Raw genomic sequence first — 19,136 nt, forward strand, 5'->3', positions numbered from 1 at the left:
CTCGAGGAGCTTTCCTACAGATCTAATAATATAAGATTCTAGGATTGACTCAAGAAATAATTATGGCACAGAAGGTACATACAATCCACCTCCAGAAGAACCACCCCGGCTGGCCGATTCTCCCTCCCAGGTACCTCCACCTCCCCTCGGCCCTCTAACTGTCCTGCTTCATTCAGGACCTGCTCACCCAGACCACCAAAGCAGCCCCCAGTTGGCTATCTTGGTCCTGGGCTTACTTGGCCCAGCCCATCGTCCCACAGCTGTTCGTGTCCTCTTCCTAAAACACAAAACGCTGCACCCCCCAGCCCTTCAGAGATAGCCATAGCTTTTAGGATAGGATGAAGTCCAAATTCCTTAACATGGGGAAACTCTCAAACGACCTGATAGCATGGTTAGGGACCCATCGGCATCTTCCACCCAGGCCATCCCCATCCACAGCCTGGGCCACACCCCATTGCCTTTACCCACGCATGCAGGGTTCCTTCTGCACAAATACTCTTCCCTGCTGTCTGCCTGGCTAAGGCCACAGATCCTTCCAGATTCAGGTCAAGGGCTGTCCTTCTGGTGTGCCACCCTGACTTCTCCAGGGGATCAGTCCCTCCTCCTGTGGGCTCTGTGCAAGTCTGTCTCAGCACACTGTGTTCTGCTTTTTTTCTCTCTCCCCAAGCTAGACCATGTGCCATCTGTGTTGGCTTTAGCACCTAGCGGGGTGCTGGGCTCGTAGAAATGACTGGGACAGTGAGTAAGGCAGCCCTGCTCCCTGAGAGTCACTGAGACTCAGCGGATCAGGGGAAAATTCATTCTTTTCCTTTTCCTCTCGTTTTCACTTTGAGAGTTTCCAAGGCGCTTGAAACTTGGACACTAGCTGATTGCTCCCATGCTCTCTGAGAATTTCCCCCAAGTTTCTGAACTGTTTATCCATTTCTAGTGTTATATAACTGAACGGTGACGTAGTCCTGAAGGAATCTTGTGAACGAATTCAGTCCTACTCACTGTGGCTCACTTTGGGAGGGTAGCAGGGGACAGGGGACAGGCAGGAGGATGGGGTGGGGGGGGGTTGCTGAGACACTCTGCACAGTCTGATTTGAGCCACTTCTCCTCCCCACCCCTCAGGGAGGCCTTTTCAGGATTCTGCTGCTTGTTGGCTCCCCCCAGAAGACACTTCCCTGGGACCTGGCAGTTAAGCCTGTCGGGCTCCAGAAAAGGGGGCGCTGCCTTTGGCGTCCACCTCATGCCCGGGAGCTGAGAGTAAAGATCTTGTTCATTCTGCTCTGCTGGAGAGAAGACCGTTGCCAAACCAGAGCGCTCGTTTTTATTGTTTTTCTAGAACAACAGGACTGTTATTACAAGTGTTCTGGAACAGAGGACCGGGAAGCTAAAAACAGATTCCACAGCATCTTAAAAATAGCCAGTAGCATGTGAATTGCTCGACTAGCAAGGCAAGACTCTTGACGTGTCTGACACATTTGTGAACCACTGTTTGGCTACCGGTCCCCACTATTTCGCAGCCTCCTCTTAAGAGAAAAGCCAGCACCCCTGGCCAGCTCCCATCTCCGCCGGAAGGGCTCTGGGATGCTGTGCTTTGAGGGTAGACACAGTTCTAGAAGGCGAGCTCTGGCCAGAAGACAGCCTGGGAGACGCATTTCTGCCAAGGGATGTGTGTCTCCCCCACCCCCTCTCTTCCAGGCTGCTCCCAGCACTGTCACCCCAGACAGTGAGCGCAGCACCCAGAAGGGGCAGACGGGGAGAACATCAGAGGGGGTGCTGGGGAAGGACAGGCCCCGTGATCAGCGGGACATCTCGGAGGCATTCGGAGACACAGAGACGGTGGGTGACACTCAGGGCAGAGGGGGACGGGCGCCGCGCAGGCCGAGGGGCGGGGGAGGGGTGCGCGGAGGCGGGTGGGAGGAAGCGCGCGGCTGGGGGCTGGGGGGTTGCTGGGGGACAGGGCGCGGCCCCAACGGCTCCGCGGGCTCCCACACTCACCGGGCTCCCGGCGCCGGCTGCGGGTGGGGGCCGCGCCGGGCCCCGCGGGGCCAGCTCCCCCGGGCCCCAGGCCGCCGACTCGGCCAGCAGCTGGTCCAGCAGGCGCAGGGTCTCGTCCCCGCCGTCGGGGGGCGCCGCGGGGCCGGGGTCGGGCTCCGCCGCCCCATCGGCCGCCTCCGCCTTCCCGGCCTCATCCCAGGCGGCCGCCGCCGCCGCCGCCGCCGCCGTCGCCGAGACCAGAGGCCGCGTCCCGCCCTCCGAGGCTGCCCCGCCGGACCCCGCCGGCCGGCTGTCGGGGCTGCGGAGCCGCCGCAGGGCCCGGCCGCTCCGGCTGCTGCCGCTGCCCATGGCGCCCCCGCCGCCCGCCGGGCAGGCCGGTCTCGCCTCCCGAGCGCGGCCCCGGGGCGGGAGCGCGGCGGGGCGGGGACGCGGGAGGGGGCGCGGCCGGGGGCGGGGGTGCCGACCCGGCCGAGGTGAAGGGGGGCGGTGAGGTGTGGGGGACGCGATCCGGGGCTAGGGATGCAAGACCCCGCGAGCCGGGGGTTGGGCTGCGGATCCGGGCCTGGGCGGGGGTGGGGGTGGCGAGGGCGCTAGAGGGAGGGGCGGCGGGGGCACCGGCCGGCGGTGGAGGGGGGTCGGCGCGCTAATGAGATGCGGATCCCGGCCTGAAGGGTGAGGGGCGGAGATGGGGTGGAGCGCGACCCGGGGGCAGGGACGCAGGAAGGGGCGCGACCGGCGTTTGGGGTGCCGACCCGGGCGAGGGCTCCAGAGCAGGGGGCCAGGGCCAGAGCTAGGGGTGGCGGGGAGGCGAGGGCGCGGCCCCAGCCTGTGGAAGGTGGCGCGGGGAGCGAGATGCGGGTGCGGGGCACTGGGGTGGAGGGTCGGGGGCACTGGGGCGGGGCGTCCCCTCCTCAGTCGTCTGACCAGTCTCCTTCTCCCCGCTTGGGGTGGGGACCCCCTTGCGGGCCCCCCTGCCCGGCTCTGGCTCCGCGCGACCCCTCGGGTCAGCCAGGTCCCCGCCGCCTGGAACTGAAACCCCCGGGCGCCGACAGGCCTTGGTGCGACCTCACACTGCGCGAGGACGGGGCGAGAGCAGGGAGGCGATGTCACAGCCTTGCCCCCACCGGGCTGGGTGGGCGGTGGGCGACGTCGCCTCTGCGAGCCTCGCACTCCTCGGATGGGTACCAACACCCGAGGTTCGAGGAATTTTGCGCGCGGGGCTTCACGCCCCCGGGCCGGCCGCAGACTGCAGACCCGACCTAAAACGCGACAGGGGGAGGGAAGGGGCAACCCTCCGCGAGGACAGCGGGTCCAGCCCTTGGGCGAGCGCCGCCGGGGAAAGCCCGGGGCCCTCCTTGTGTCCTCCACCCCTGCCCGCCCCGGCTGAGACCCCGCGGCCCAACGCTGCGCCTCACCCCAAACCCCATCATAAAAAGTAATCGCTGTTAAGAAAGAAAAATTATAAAAAGAACAGAAAAAGCAACCCCCCCCCCCCGCCGCCGAAAAAAAGCAAACGAAATACCAATAGGTATAAATCATTATTCTAGCTTTGGGTCATGGATAGTAAAAGAAAAACGTTTATTACTGTAAGTGAACCGACTCCCAGATAAGGACAGGCGGCTCCCCAAAGCTGTCTCCCTCAACCCGAGGGATGTTATTGTCGGTCTTGCTTGTATTGTGCTTAGACTCGATTTCTTCCTCTCTTTATTCCCACTTACTTAAAAACCCAACTTTTCCAAACTAAGGAAATGCCAACACCGTGAGTCTCACTCACCCGTCTGGGCTGGGCATTAACCAGAATCCTGAATAAGTTTCAGGAAGAGGTCAGGAGAAATATTGGCCAACCTCTTCCAACCGTGGACTTGAAATGTTACTTTTTATGGCTCCAGGAGTCGAGATTTAAAACTTTATGCGGCGAAAATGGAATAAACATGGGATTCAAGTCCATTTCCATCGACTGACAAGGAAGCCTCTTTTTTTTTTTTTTTCAAGATTTTATTTATTTGACAGACAAAGATCACAAGTAGGCAGAGAGGCAGGCAGAGAGAGAGGGAGAAGAAGGCTCCCCACTGAGCAGAGAGCCCGATGAGGAGCTGGATCCCAGGACCCAGGGATCACTACCCAAGCAGAAGGCAGAGGCCTTAAGCCACTGAGCCACCCAGGTGCCCCCAAGGAAATCTTTCCAACTTCCTTTTTCCTCTCTTTCTCTCTCTCTTTTTGACCTGCAGTCTTAACCATCCAGATGTAGGAGATGGGCCAGACACATCATTTGAAGTCATCTACAGATGTGTCTGATTTGAAAGCTATTAATATACGTTTTCTCTTTAGCAAAACAAATTTTATCTTAAAACTCTTTAAGCCTCAGGAGGAAAACATTCAGAAGGAAAAGACATTTTTCTTGAACTAAGTTCAACTAAGTTTAATCATTTAAAGGAAAATATGTTTTTCTTCTGCCCAAGTAGAGTCTAGTCATGTGACTCAGTTTAAATATATGCGGAGTTCCCTGTGTTCACTCTCAGGGCAGTTAATGTTTCTGACCACTCTAGATCCCAATCTGGTTTCCCCAGACTTGTCTAGCTCGCTTGGCTTCAGTGACAGTAATGCCAAAGCCTACAGGCTTTCCACTCGAGAACCCATTTAAAGTCAGCTGCATTTGGAGACCTGGCTTCCACTGAACAGGCTAAAAACCCAGATTGATTTTATTACAAGTTTCCCATAATGAACAGACAGCCTAAAGTTTTCCCACATGACTAATGTGTCCTAAGATCATCTCAAGAAATAAACAAGAATCTCTCTGTCCCACGGGGTTAGCGAAATCCCACAAATATCGGGACATGGAAAATGGGGACATCTTGGCAGCCACACCTCTCCAGCTAAAGGACTTCCTTATGCAGTGACCGTGGTGGTGGCTGGTGAGGGAGATGGAAGATGAGACCCAGCCTGAGACCTGTCTGCTGCACTTCTGGAAAATAATTTCCTTGCAGTGAGCAAATGAAACTTGGGGAGAGAACTGTCGATGTTGATACTTTCAGCAGGAGATGGGTCCCGAGCGATGTTTTCCTTGGCTATAGGACTAGCCTGGCATCTGGAGCTGAGGCAAGTCCTCTTCTTACCAGAGCCCAAGGACCACCTCCCTCTTAAAGCCCCACTGCAGGGCCCTACTTCAGGGACTCTCCAGATCTACTCTCCCTGCTCCGGACCTCTCTGATCACCCACCATTCCTAACACACCACTAGCGGTCAGGTAGGAGGGACAGACTGTGTAGGTCCTACTTATTATGAATATACAGAAAATCACATTTATATTCAGAGGAAAAATGAGAGCACTTGAAACGGGCAAGTCATCTTTCTATTTTTAATGTTTAATCAGGAACTTGAGAGAGAGCCACGGTGCTCTCAATGATTGCTGATACAGTCGGACAGCAGTAATCTGTAACTGCTATGGTCTCCCCGCAAAGCGTCCCATGCTTTTGCATGTGGTTTCATGACAGCCCCACCGAGAGAGGTGGAGAGAGAGATAAGAAAGAGTAGACACTACTCATTAAGGATAATTAATGGATTTAAAACTCTCCTGCAGTATTCACTCAGAAAGCAAGGCTAATGATGCAGGCTTTCCATTAGGTGATCAGCTCACGTTGCTGAAGGGGGCTCTCTGGGCTTCTCGTCCAAAATGGCAGGTTTGGCACAATTTACTTCTCTTGTTACTTGAGACCCTCCCCCTCCACTGAAATCAAGATATTAAAAAAGAAAAAAGAGACAAGGAAGGAGTGGTAAAGGGGAGAGAATATTACAGATGAGAGATTTCGGCACATTTCTGGAACATGCAAAGCTGATCGTGGAAGGTTTCCAGGTGAACCAGGAAGAGGAATTACAGCCTGTGGTATGATGTCAGGGGCTGAAGGGGAAGCAAGAGGCAGTCTTCTGCCCGGGAGGCTTGGGGACTCGGCAGCAGGTACGGACGAAGGTCGGAGCGAGAAGCAGGATGGAAGGTCTGCATATGGACAATGCATCAGCCTCCCCGCCACCCAGGTCCCATGTCAGGAGAAAGGACTGGGCTGCCGGTGCGGAGCTCTGGGGCTGTGGAGTCTTTTCCTGATGCCATTTTACTGGGAGTGGGGAGCTCTGGTTGGGGTGGGGTGTTTACTAGTGGGCAGGACGCCGCCCACTCTGGAGTTAGGCTACTTTATGTTCAGGTGCCCACACCTGGCCCACGGGCTACAGTGCTGGCCCAGGTGGCGGGACCGTCCCCTCCCCGGGGGCTGGGGACAGCAGAAGCGTCATGACCGTCCAGTACGGTGGCATCTGTCCTTGCCGGCCGCCCTTCTCCTCGCAGGTCCGCTGCGCAGACAGCCGGGGGCTGACTCCCCTTTCCACAAACACAGTTTGGAGTTGGAGATTTGGAAGCCGCTCAAAGCATACATAGGCTCTAGGCTGGGTGAGAGCTCTTTTTCATTCCGAGGAAGTCTTGCAGCAGGAGGGGAAGGGGAGAGGGGGAGAGGGCAGCAGTGAGGGGAGGAGGCAGTGAAGCTGGTGCGAACTTGGCCTTAATACGTTTGGATTATGGAAGTGAACCTTAGCACTACCGCAGGCTAAACAGCGTGCGTCCAACATGAAATGTCCAACTTTAAGCTCAAATAGCCCCACTGTGAATGACAACCCTGCTGTGTGGAAACCGCCCTGTTCTGGTCACTTCTGCACAGAACCAGCGCATGGGCCCGGAGAGCTGGGGAGATGCTTACATCCCTCCTCCTCCTGGGAGACCTGAGAATCCCCCAGTGAACCGATCACCTAAAGGAACAGAGATGTCTCCAGTTAAAGTCCAGGTTAAACATTATGTTTGCTGGCCCTGTCATTCATAGTGTTGTAACTTGTTAAGTGGCACCCAAGACTCAGCCTGCTCGTAGGGACGGATGCCTGTGAACTGTTTGTGCACATCGTCCTGGCCGGAAGGACCACCTGCCCTGTGGGATGAAATCAACCACCACCAGGGAGGTTAGGAAGCACTTCCAGGTCCCTCTACAGACCTGGGCTCCTTAAACAAGCCCCTCAGCAACCTCCTAGGCTAGATGTTACCTCTGTCCATGTCACAGATGGCAAAGCTGAAGTTCAGAGGAGCCGAGGACTCACCCAAGGTCTCGAAGCCTTGAAGCAACAAAGGCGGGACTCGAACCCAAGCCCGCCTGGTCCTTGTGGTCTTTTCCTTATGTTCGCTGTACCAACTGTTGAGAGACCTAGCAGAACAGGCAAACGAGCTCCGGAAAAGGAGCTACTACCCCGCTAGCCAGGGATGCTGTGTAGGTGGGGTGAGGACTGTACAGATTATTTTCTGATCCAAAGTGCCTGACCAAGGAGCAAGCAGGGGCTGCCATTCAGCCGAGCTCTGTCCACTCAGCTGTTCCCTCTGCATCAGGGCTGAGCCCTCCCCACCTCCGCCTCCCCTCCTCCCCCCCCAGGAAAGTGCAGAATGAGCTAGCATGGTGTGAGGACAGGCTGCCCCAGGACAAGCCCCTGGAACATGCAGATTCTTTAGCACAAAACGCAATCCAGAGTCTCAAGAGAAGCTTTTGCCCCTCCCTTAATTACATTGGAGAATCTAAATCAGAGATCTTTCCAGAGTAAGGGTTACTGCCACAGTTCAGTTTTATCAGAGTGACCCGTCTATAGGGCAGGGCAAGCCTTTGTTGACCAAACATGTGCTCTTTTTCATCTTCCTGTGAATTACATCCCTTCCCTTTGAAGTCCAAGACCCCCAGCCCCTTCCCCTTGGTTCAGAATGGCGGAAATACCTGATTTGGGCTGTCTTTGGAATTTCCATGTCTATGTCTGTGTGGATTCCCTGTATGTATGCCTTTTTTTTTTTGTATGTACGCTCTTAAATCTGATTTTCTCTTGCTAATGTATCTCGTTTCCATTTGAATCTTAGTCCAGCTAGAAGGACCCTTGAAGGGGACAGGAAGTATTGCTTTCTGATACTCACTAGGGTCCCACCAATTCCTCTGACACTATTAACCTTGAAGTCTAAGTTAGCCAAGTGACTAACCTTTTTACCCTCTCTGGCCAGCGAATTTCTCCAAATCCCTGCACACACACATGCACACACAGGATCAAAGCACAAGTTCCTAATCACGGTCTTACAAACGACTCCTGCCACTGATGGGAAGTAAGCCTGGCGGGATATGGTACATCAAGAATGTTGTGTTTGATGGCAAACATTTCCTCCTGGGAAAATGGTAGGTATGCACTTTCCACTTTGGGATTGGGTGGTCCTGGGACATACTCTGGCCAGTGATTCCTGAGCAAAATTGAGTGTGTCCCTTTCGGACTACAACCATCAAGCCTGCTGGGAGATCTCGAATTCTCTTTCCACCACAGTGACTGGCAATGTTCGTGGTGGTATCTGTCACCCAGGGTCCTGGGTCACTGAACAGACCCCCTGGCCAACTTGTGATGGGCATGCAGCCGTGAGTATTTGCTGCTGTAAGCCAGCCCTACGCCCGGGTTGTTGTGGTGTAAAAGAGCCCCACTGCCCTGCATGGTGAAGAAACCACATGTAATTCCGTGAACCATGTGGGGGGCTCAGGGGAGTAGTGGAGTCAAGTAGACAGTTTCCAAAGACCACCCTATTCTATCTCATTGGGGTTGTTAAATATAAGTTTAAGAATAGGGTTTGTCCTAAATATATTCTCAGAGACCAGGGTTTCTTTTTAACCTTTTTTTTTTTTTTTTTTTTTAAAGATCTTATTTGTCAGAGAGAGAGCACAAGGAGGCAGAGTGGCAGGCAGAGGCCAAGAGAAGCAGGCTCCCTGCTGAGCGAGGAGCCCAAAGCAGGACTTGATCCCAGGACCCTGGGATCATGACCCGGGCCGAAGGGAGCTGTTTCACCAACTGAGGCACCCAGGTGTCCAGGATTTTTTGATCTTTGACTGTAATTTTCTTTTGGTAAGAGTTACTCTAATAGTTGTTATGGTTAATTTTTTTTTTTTTTTTAAGATTTTATTTATTTGACAGAGAGATCACAAGTAGACAGAGAGAGAGAGAGAGAGAGAGAGGGAAGCAGGCTCCCTGCCGAGCAGAGAGCCCGATGCGGGACTGGATCCCAGGACCCTGAGATCATGACCTGAGCCGAAGGCAGAGGCTTAACCCACTGAGCCACCCAGGCGCCCCTGTTATGGTTAATTTAATGTGTCGACTTCACTGAGCGAAGGGAGGCCAGCGAGCTGGTAGCATATTATTTCTGGGAGTGTCTGGGAGAGTGTTTCCAGAAGACATTAGCATTTGAATCAGCGGACCAAGTCAGGAGATGTCCTCCCAGAGGAGGCTGAGGACCGGATTTGGTCAGGAAGGAGGAAGAGTGAATTCTCACCCTTGGGCTGGAGCTGGGACACCCACGTTCTCGGGTCCTTGGGCATTCGTCCTCCTCAATCTTAGGCCTTCGGGCTCAGACTGAATTCTGCCACCAGCTTCCCGGGGCTCCCAGCTTGCAGATGGAGACTGTGGGACTGCTCAGCCTCCACAGCCCCATGAGCCCGGTCCTGTAGTAACCCTGTAGTAAGCCTATAGTAAGTTCCTGTAGTAAGCCTCTTCTTATATGTCCCCCACTCTCCAGACCCTATCGCTTCTGTTTCTCCGGAGAACCCTGGCTAATACAGTAAGTCACATAAAATCTCTGAGTATTCAAAAAAAGCAAATTTATTTTCCTACATTGATTAAAAATTAGTACTTCCAGGGACGCTTGGGTGGCTCAGTCAGTTAAGCATCTGCCTTTGGCTCAGGTAGTGATCTCAGGGTCCTAGGATGGAGTCTCGCATGGGGCTCCTTGCTCAGCGGGAAGCCTGCTTCTCCCTCTGCCCTGCCCCCATGCTTGCTCTCTCCCTCTCTCTCTCTCTGACAAGTGGAGAAATAAAATTAAAACATAAAAAATAAATAAAAGTTAACCCTTCCATCCGGGGCCAGTGTGGGGTTTGGTCTGCGTACATCTGTACTCTGTGTAATAGATCAACACAGCCAGCAGGCTCCCTTCTGGGCACCACAAACCTCAGACCTCAAAGACAGTGGGGGGCGGGGTATGGGTAAGGGAGGGGTCAGTTAGAGCAGGAGGTGGGCTTTGCCCCAGGCCAGAGGCCAGCCATCCTTCTGGATCAGAAACCACCGTTCAGACTTGAAAGGTTTAATTTTTCCATTCATTTGATTCTGTGTTCAAATTGCAACTCCCCCTACCCACCCCCCTAATAACCTTAGAACTTGGTCAGCAGGGCTTCCTTTTATATGTGCTTGCTGTATTTAAGAACAGGGACAGGTAGACCTGAAGCTGAGCTGTTTAGCTCAGGGGTCGGCATCCTACAGCCACTCAGCCAAATCCAGCCCCCACCTGTTCTTGTAGAAGTTTCCTTGGACACAGCCAGGCCCGAGTTTGTTCATGAGCGCTCTCCCGCTGGCCTTCCGTCACTCTGAAGGGTTGAGTAGTTGCCCCAGAAGCCCTTTGTCCTGCAAAGCCTAAAATATTTACCCCCTGGTCCTTCCCAGAAAAGGGTGCCAATTCCCAGGTTAGTTGAAAGGCCTCCGTGTTTCACCCCATCAATCCGGATGATCCAGCTTATTCATGAAAGAAAGCAAGTTAATATTAACCACCTGCGACTTTTAGTAACTTATTTCTGCTTTCATGTCTAACTTAGCATTCTCACCGGGGCCTCGGGTGAGCTTGCTGAGCTGTGAAATTCAAAGTAAAATGTTCTCATAGGCAAACCTGCCTTCTTAATTTTTAAAGTCCTTCTTTTGTAGGAGCCAGAAACTAGACCTGCCAGTCATCCTTCTGTTTCTACTTCTACCAGGTTTTTTTCCTTACAGATAAAATGTTGAAAACATTTCTGTGCCCTCATTCTCTCTGATTCACACACAGACAAAGGGAAAAAAATCTTTCTGATTTCCAGTTTTGTACGCGTCAACACTAGGGATGTATTAAAAGTTATTTGAAGCCATTTAAGAAACTATATCCAGTTATTTATTGATTCCTTAAACTAAATGCAAACTTAGACCAAAATGAAATCATCAGAAAAGAAACTCAATCTGTTTGAACAAGTAGACACCCCACAGATATTCAACTTGATTCACTCTACAAACGTTTGTAAAGCACATAATGATAAACCTAGGGAACAAACAAATGAACCATAATCCCTACCCTCGGGGAATTTGGGGAACAGTGGGGAAGTTTAATAACTAAAATAAAGGGAGAAATGATTTTCTGTGTTAAATAATTAAATAATTGTTATTTAATAATGAATAGCTATGTTAAATAATTAAATTAATTAAATAATTTTTTATTTAATAATAAATAGGTGTGCTCAATAATTAAAATAAAGGGAGAAAGGGAAAACAACAGGTGCAAAATACGGAGGAAGGAGGGTTAACATGAGTTAATGTCTCTGGGAGCGGTCAAGAAAGCTTCACGGGGCCAGCACCAGGCTGGGTTTTAAAAGAGGAGCAGAAGGTGAGTTTGCAAAAGAAGAGGTCAAGGCACCGGACGTGTGGAGGCTTGGGGTTGGGGGCAGAGAAATGAGAGCTGCTGTCTTCTTCCAAATGTCCTCGCAGGCTCTTAACTAACTGCTCTAGTGGGGAAACCAGCATCCTGATTTTTAGATAGAACCCTGCACTTGGAACGACATGAAATCCTTGAGTAAAGAAAGGCTTCTCGCCACCCCAGGCCATCTCCTGCTCCCAGCGTGAATGTCATTCTGTCACTTGGAGCGTGACCCGCACGGTCCCCTGCCGATGCTATCTTCTGGGCAGCCACGGTGAGGACGCGACACAGCACACCCAGGGGTGTGGAGTCGGCCCTGGAAGGAGCCTGGGTAGCAAACGCCCCCAACAGAGTCCTGAAGAAGGGGGGACTCACCCAAGGTCCTGCGGTGAGGATTTCAGAGCGACCACGTGTTGAGGGCTCTGGGGCCCTGGCCCTCTGTGACATTCCGATGGTTTGACCTGTAGCAGCATTATGGGGTAGATCCTGAGGACCCCTATTTGACAGACAAGGCACTGAAGCTCAGAGAGCCCAAGACACTTGCCCACAGTCACACAGCCCATCAGTGCCAGAGCCTCAGGTGGTCTCACTGCTGAGCCCAGGCTCCCCTGACACCTGTCCTGGCACTAGGGCCACCTGTCCCGGTCCCTGGCTGTGCCCTCCATCACCAGTGAGCCACCCCAGCCAGCAGACCAGCAGACAGTAGCACAGATGGTTTTGGTGGCATTGGCACAGTGTGTGCTGCTGTCCCTTGAGGATCCTCTCTCCCAGACTGAGACGGCATCTTCCACACCCTGGAAAGATCTCCGTCCATCTTCAGTTTGCAAACCTGGCGCTCATGTCCCCACCTCTAGTGGCCGCCTGAGAAGAGAGTTATCTGAATGCGCGAACGCGGGGAGGCGGAGCCTACGCCACTTGGACAACATGCATCTCTAAGTCTCTCCTGTCTGGATGAGATGTGAGCACCAGACACTCTTAAAGCAAACTTTGGTTGCCATGGTAACTGGGCCTTCAGACTCTTCCCGGCTTGAACAGTGCCAGCCACGCAGCCGGGTCTTATCTCTAACACCCAGCGCTCAGTGAGTCACTCCCGCGTCTCTGGCTGCAGGCTGCCCAACTCGGGGCGGGGTGGGGGTGGCCAAAGGGGCGAGGTGGGGCAAGGGGGGGAAGGGAAGCTCTCCTTACTGGCCGCAGCGTTCTTCAGCCTCCGGAGCAAATTGCCAAGTCAGTACTTGGATCCTGTCTTCCGTGTTTTGTTGGGGGAACAGGCATCGCAAGGGGGGGGGGGTGTTGCTGCCTCCCAGACCCGGCTTCTGTTTCTTTGTTTTATTTAAGATTTTATTAAATAATCTCTTCACCCCACAATGGGCCCGAACTCACAACTCCAAGATCGAGAGTCGCAAGCTCCACCAACGGAGCCAGCCAGGCGCCCCCCAGCGGTGAGGGTCGGAAGTGACCCTGGTGTCCAGGGATTGGTGGCCCCGAGGAGAGGAGCCAGCAGGGGATCAGGGTGGTGGGCCAGGCCAGGGAGAGAGTTCGGCTGTGGCTGCTCCTCTTGTGGTGCTGGCTGCCTGGGCCTGTGGCCGGTGGGGGGGGTCCACATGGCCCCCCAAGACTGTTGCCCACACCTGGGGCCCAGCGGGAAAGAAGAGATGTGCAGGCAGTTAGCAAGGAGTCGGACAAACGGTCTCAGGTTGGAGAGTCAGGAGACACGACAACACAACACAGGAGGGGTTCTGCACCCAAAAATGACAGTAGGGAAACCCCAGAAAATTGGAATCAAGTGAATGGTATGGGACGTACCTCAGCCAGTGCCCCGGCTCTGTAATCCTTCTATGGTGATAGCACATGTCAGCCCCCAGGGAAGCTGGGGCTCGAGGGAAATACACTGTACTATCTTGGCAACTCTTCCAAAGATGATTTCAAAATAAAATGTTTAAAAATCGTATGTTTTTTCTCATGAGAATAAAAGGAGTTACTGCCTTTCATATCTTGGGACCTCCTAAACTCACTTTGCCAGAGTGCCTTATTTCTTTGCCCCTCCCCCTGTGACACAGGCGTGTCATCCAGGCCATGGGTGTCACCCAGGAAAAGGGCCAAGAGGCTGTGGGGAAACAGAGGAAATAGCGGTTGACCTCTTCTTAACACTACAACATCTTCCTAAATTCTTTACTGCTCCAGTTACTCAGGCAAAAACCCTGGGGTCATCTTGAACTCCTCTCTCTCACAGCACATCAAACATCAGTAGTTCCCTTGGTTTGGCCTTCTGATGACATAGCCGGAATCTGGCTGCTTCTGACCACCTCCACGGTCTCTCATTCCTTGCCAGCCTCCTTGCTCTCCATCCCTAATCATGCCAGACACATGCATACCCCCGGGCCTTTGCACTGACTGCATCTGTGTCACTCTTTCAGAAAGCTGCACAGCTCACGTCCATTCTCATGGATGGCTCCCACTCAGTGCCATTTCATCACTGCCGGGAGGCCTGTTTTAAATCAAGCCTGCATTCTACACTTCAGATCCCCTTATTCTTCTTTCCATAGCTCTTTCTGCTTCTAACATATACTTCACTAAACTTATTATGTTTATTGCTTGCTTCTCTTTTCCTCCTGCTAGAATGTACACTCCAGAGGGCGGGGATTTTTTCTGTATTGTTCCCTGCTATTCTCCCAGCACCTAGAATAGTACTGGGACAATGCACCCGGGACAGGCAGGACTGACTTCTTAAGCACGGCACAGTTTTGTTTACCTTCTGCCTCTGGACTCATCAAGCAGAGCAGAAATCAGTGGTCAACGCTAAGAGGACACTTAAATGGCCGTCTTTCCAGGTGGGCAAGCTCAGGCCTGGAGAGGGTCACACAGCTTCTTCCGTCCAAAGTCGTGTTGCTTTTGATGTTCAACATGACTGTATCAGTAACCATTAGATGGAATAAAAATGTCTCCGTTGCAAAACAGATGTGTCCCGGCATCTTCTACATAATGAACTACTGTGTCATCGTTCTCAGGCCAACGTGAAGCCTGAGCTCCCTCCCCCAGCGTCTCCTTGAAGACATGATTTCCATCAGCTTTTCTCCGGTCTCCTAGGCAGGTGAGAGGTCCCGGGGTTTGGGTTTTGTTTTTTGTTTATTTGTTTTTTTTTTTTTTTTTTTTCCTTCTCCAGCCTGGAGGCCAAGAACCTGTGACCGACGTAGCGCCAGCGCGCCCCCTGCCGACCAAGAGTGATATCGCCCTCCCCGGACTCCAATCGCCGCTCAAGCTGAATTGGCGGGGCGGGGCGGGGTGAGTCCTCCAGAACCTCTCTTTCCCAGCAGGGCTGAGGGGCGGCCATCTGCCCTTAAGTTGAGGGTGTAACAGTGGCTGTGGGACTTGACCTGGAGACTTTGCGACGCACACTGTCTTATTTGGGTGGGGCGTCCGTTTGAGGGGTGCTTAGGAGACATGCCCCATCTGCCCACCCCCAACACCCCGCACCATCACCAACTCGGTCCTTCGATGGCACTTGACTGAATGTAGTATCTGGCCTGTCCTACCACGTGCAAGGCATGGTGCTCAGAGCGGTAGGAAGTACGGAGATGAGTAGGATCTTTACGTAAACTCACAAAGACGAAAGCGCAGCCCCTAACAGGTGCCCCTGACAGGTACCAAGGAGTGTCCTCTGCGGTTGTTCAAAGGCAGTCACGGGCAGCAGCCTCCACTGTGAGGGTCGCCGGCGTGTGACACCGTGCACGCTCCTTAAGCGTTAGGGTTCATCATCTTCAGCCCTGGTCAGCGTAAATGGACTCAGGGTCCGGGAGTGGGAGATAAAGTGTGGAATTAAGGGTGTTCGTATATATCCGCTTTGGTTCAAGGGCTTCTTCTCTCAGTGCGTTCCTGACGCTGGAAACAAAGAGCTTGAGTTTAAATGGCTTCTCTCCTTTCCCGGGAAGGTCGGTGAGGAGTGGAGTGGGCTCTTACTTCCCACATCTCCTCCTAAAGCTGAGAAAGATCAGGGGCTGGAGGCCAGGCGGTGGGCCCTGCGTCCAGGAGCGGGGCTGGGGGAGCCGCCACCTGGGCCACCTGCGCGGGTCCCAGAGGCTTATAGGGTGTTCCCTGCAGGATGTCTTGGGTCTCCAACCTGCTGAGGTGGCATCTGGGAAGGAGATGGGGGGTGCTATTTCCCCAAGGGCTTCCCCAAGAAGCCCTTGTGGAGGAGTATCTCTTAGGGATAAGTTTTCAGAAGAAGAGATGGAGTCCCCGTGGCTTTGTGGGGACCCGGTACAGCCCACTGCAATGGCAGCTGTTCTTGACGCTTCTGAAATCAGCCCGAGGCCAAGTGGAGTCACCTCGAAGAGCAGAGCGAAGCTGGCCAGAGCCCACCACAGGGGAAGAGGAAGACAAGAGCTGGTTTCCTAGGTATGACGCCTGAGCTGTGCGCTCCCGAAGGCTGGGAGAGTGTGTGTGTGTGTGTGTGTGTGTGTGTGTGTGTACCTATTTTTAAGGGAATATTTTCTGAATTCCAGAGGCCTATGTTTTGTTGTCAGGCCCTAAATTAATCACCAGTCTCTATGAGGAAATAGGTAAAAAACACTAAGTTAAAAGTTCAGATTTTAAAGAACTAAGTATCAGTAGGATTTTTTTTTTTTTTTTTTAGTAACATTAAGTAATGTTTAGACCTTTTCTGCACCGTTTCTTTAGCTCTCCTTGAACTGTTAACACAGAACCGGAGGGTCTCTCTCTCTCTCTCACCCCCTCTAGTCTCAGAAGGGGCAGGAGGGCAAGAAAGGTGAGCCACGTGTAGGAAGATGCCTGGGAATGAACAGGCACGGGGGTGACCAGGGCCGAATGATGATGTCAGAGATGGGGCGGAGGTAGAGGGTGGGCAGGGGTGGGGTGGGCAGGGTGGGACAGCCACTCTGGGCTTTTCAGGCACCTAAATCAATAAACACCCTTTTGGCTCAAGTGTCTTATCACTTGCAACCAGGAGAGTCCTGGGTCCCCTTCTCTGTTTGCTCTGCTTGGCTCTGCCTTGGGTCCGCCTTCCATTCTGTGCTTCCAAGTCTCAGACTTTGTTCTCTCAAGCTCCAGATGCCGCAGGAAGTCGGAGTTTCTCCTGCCCGTGGCCAGCAACTGGCCTAAAATTGGGTTTCTTTAGCCCAAGGCTTGAGTTGGTTGCCTATTCCCAGTGAGGTAAGAGCCGAGAAATTGCCTGGGTCGTATCCTTCCCCTGTGCCCCTACACCTTTGGGGGGCAGGAGGAAAGTGGGGGGCTGACCCGTGGGCCTTGAGGGCCTTTCAAGGACTTGGCTGTTGGCTTGCGCGAGCTGAGAGTGAAGTGAGCGCACTCAGGCCCGTGCTGGGTGTGCAATCTGGGCATCCTGGTCCTCTACTTCCTGGAGCACCGTCTGGACACTTTGGGTTATATTAACCCCTGCCCCCAAAGTGTGATTCTGCAGGTTTTGAATCTGCCCATCCAGCAGCCCCATCACGAACCTCCGTAATCTCCCCACACTGGTGTCCTCAGCCGTGGGCCAAGCCTAGATAAGCCTCCCTGGGCCTGCCCATCAGGCCCCAGCGAGAAAGAACAGTGGTGCCACCTGTCCTGGGTCTCATCAGGCCATGCAGTGGAGAGTTTGGATGGTGGGTCCAGGGATGGGGGCGGGGCTTGGAAAATTCTGGAACAAAACTCCTAATCCTCATAATAGCTACCAATTTTTGAGAACTACCGAATGCCAGGTGCTGCGCTAGACGCCATAAATTCTTTCACTGAAGCCTCACACGTCCTGCTGAAACATTAACGCCCCATTTTCTCAATGAGGGTGGTAAGGCTTGAGAAAAGAGGAAGCTTGCTCAGTTCCCCAAGGGATGTGGCAGAGGGCAGCAGAGGTCTGTGACCCCAAGGGCCACGTTTGGAGTTATGGCCCCTCTGTTTCCATGTCCCACCTCAAATGAACCTCTGGTCTCTTGTCAAATGTTTTCAACCTCTTTCACCAAATAAGGTGGGAGGCAACAGTTAACAGTATCCATTTTCTTCCAAACTCGGCATTATCAGCCCATTAAAAACACTCCCATAAAAGTTAATGCTGGAAATGTAAACCCAAACCACAATAGGTATGATTTAAAAAAAAAAAAAACACACCATAAAATAGGGACACCTGGGAGGCTCTGTCAGTTAAGCATCTGCCTTCGGCGGAGGTCATGGTCCCAGGGTCCTGGGATGGAGCCCCGCATTGGGCTCTCTGCTCAGTGGGGAGCCTGCTTCTCCCTCTGCCTCTGCTTCCCCTACTTGTGCTCTCTCTCTCTTTCTCTCTCTGACAAATAAATACAATCTTTTTTAAAAATTGAAATTTAAATAAAATAAATAAACTCATAAAATAACAAGTGTTGTCAAGGACGTGAGAAAAAAGGAGCCCTAGTACCCTCTTGGTGAGAGGTCAGAGGGCACAGTCATTATGGAAAACAACATGACAGTCCCTCAAAAAAACTAAAAATTACATTATTCTCTGCATATTTTTAGTTTTTAAAAAATGAGGAAGGAAGGAAAAAGTACATGCCACATTTTCTGGTAAACTATATCAAGCAAAGAAAATATGTGAAGTTTCTTAATTTTATTCTAAGGAAGCCACTCCAAACTATGTGAGAAACAGAGTGGGAATGAAAAAATATCTGAAACGGAAATCAAATATATGGATAATTAACATTTTTGACTTTCTAAATCACTCAGATCAAGGTAGAAATCAAGGCCAAAAATTCAGAAAGATTGCAAAAATTAGATCACACCCGTTAAAACCTGAGGAACTTGGCCAAAATACACTCAAAAATCCATACAGGGGCATTAATGATTTCATGAAAAAAACAAGAAACAAGACAAACACATTGAACTCAATGTGGAGGCCTGGGCTGGATCCTCACAGGGAGACGACCTTAGTGAGATATCTGGTAGAATCAGAATAAAGTCTGTAGTTAATCATTTGGTACCAATGTTAATTTTTTCACTTTTAACAAAGGTAAGATGCCACTATTAGAGGAAGTTAATGAAGGGTTCATTGGAACCTTCTATAACATCTTTGCAATTTCTCTATAAATCTAAAATTATTTCAAAATAAAAAGTTCAAAGAGACAGAGCAGCTTCTAGCTCTGTGGGGGTCAGAAGGAAAGGCACAGAGCATCCACTCTGTGGCAAAGATCCTGGCTAAGCAGTGTGGACTTGACCGCTGCACGGGGGCCTTGACCTCTCTATCCCAGTCCTCTGGTCACAGCCCTGGTGGCCCAGTGGCATTGTTCTGGAAGTTGATCCTGGAAGCTCCTCCCAGAGCCCACCCCTCTAACACTTTCAATAATTTTGTAAGCACTGACTCCCCCCAGTTGACCCTTTTCTGCCTAAATTGGCTACAGTAGTTTCTGCTCTTTTCAAATGACCCCTCACTGAGGTGCAGATAGAAATACTGACTGTAGGGGCGCCTGGGTGGCTCAGTGGGTTAAGCCGCTGCCTTCGGCTCAGGTCATGATCTCAGGGTCCTGGGATCGAGTCCCGCATCGGGCTCTCTGCTCAGCAGGGAGCCTGCTTCCCTCTCCCTCTCTGCCTGCCTCTCCATCTACTTGTGATTTCTCTCTGTCAAATAAATAAATAAAATCTTTAAAAAAAAAAAAAAAAAAAAAGAA

General features: G+C 52.2%; 1 protein-coding gene and 1 long non-coding RNA gene across 5 annotated transcripts in view; one reads left to right on the top strand and one right to left on the bottom strand.

The window, feature by feature from the left end:
* Positions 1-2,341, bottom strand: part of CYS1 (cystin 1) — a 20,868-nt gene extending 18,527 nt beyond the window's left edge. For both annotated transcript variants that reach the window (XM_059405142.1, XM_059405143.1), the window contains exon 1: positions 1,987-2,341. In XM_059405142.1, coding sequence (XP_059261125.1) covers positions 1,987-2,334 — 348 coding nt within the window. In that variant the 5' untranslated portion in view covers positions 2,335-2,341. The remainder of the gene's footprint in view (positions 1-1,986) is intronic.
* Positions 745-13,488, top strand: LOC132021131 (uncharacterized). Of its 3 annotated transcripts, none has more exons than XR_009405252.1 (3): positions 745-1,827; positions 8,721-8,924; positions 11,318-13,488. It is a non-coding gene; the product is annotated as an uncharacterized LOC132021131 (long non-coding RNA). The 3 variants fall into 3 exon arrangements; XR_009405254.1 differs by having other exon boundaries at positions 869-1,827; positions 11,571-13,488; XR_009405253.1 differs by having other exon boundaries at positions 877-1,827; positions 11,683-13,487.
* Positions 13,489-19,136: the final 5,648 nt, after the last annotated feature.

Source organism: Mustela nigripes, chromosome 7 (genome assembly GCF_022355385.1).
Source record: "Mustela nigripes isolate SB6536 chromosome 7, MUSNIG.SB6536, whole genome shotgun sequence".
NCBI lineage: Eukaryota > Metazoa > Chordata > Mammalia > Carnivora > Mustelidae > Mustela > Mustela nigripes.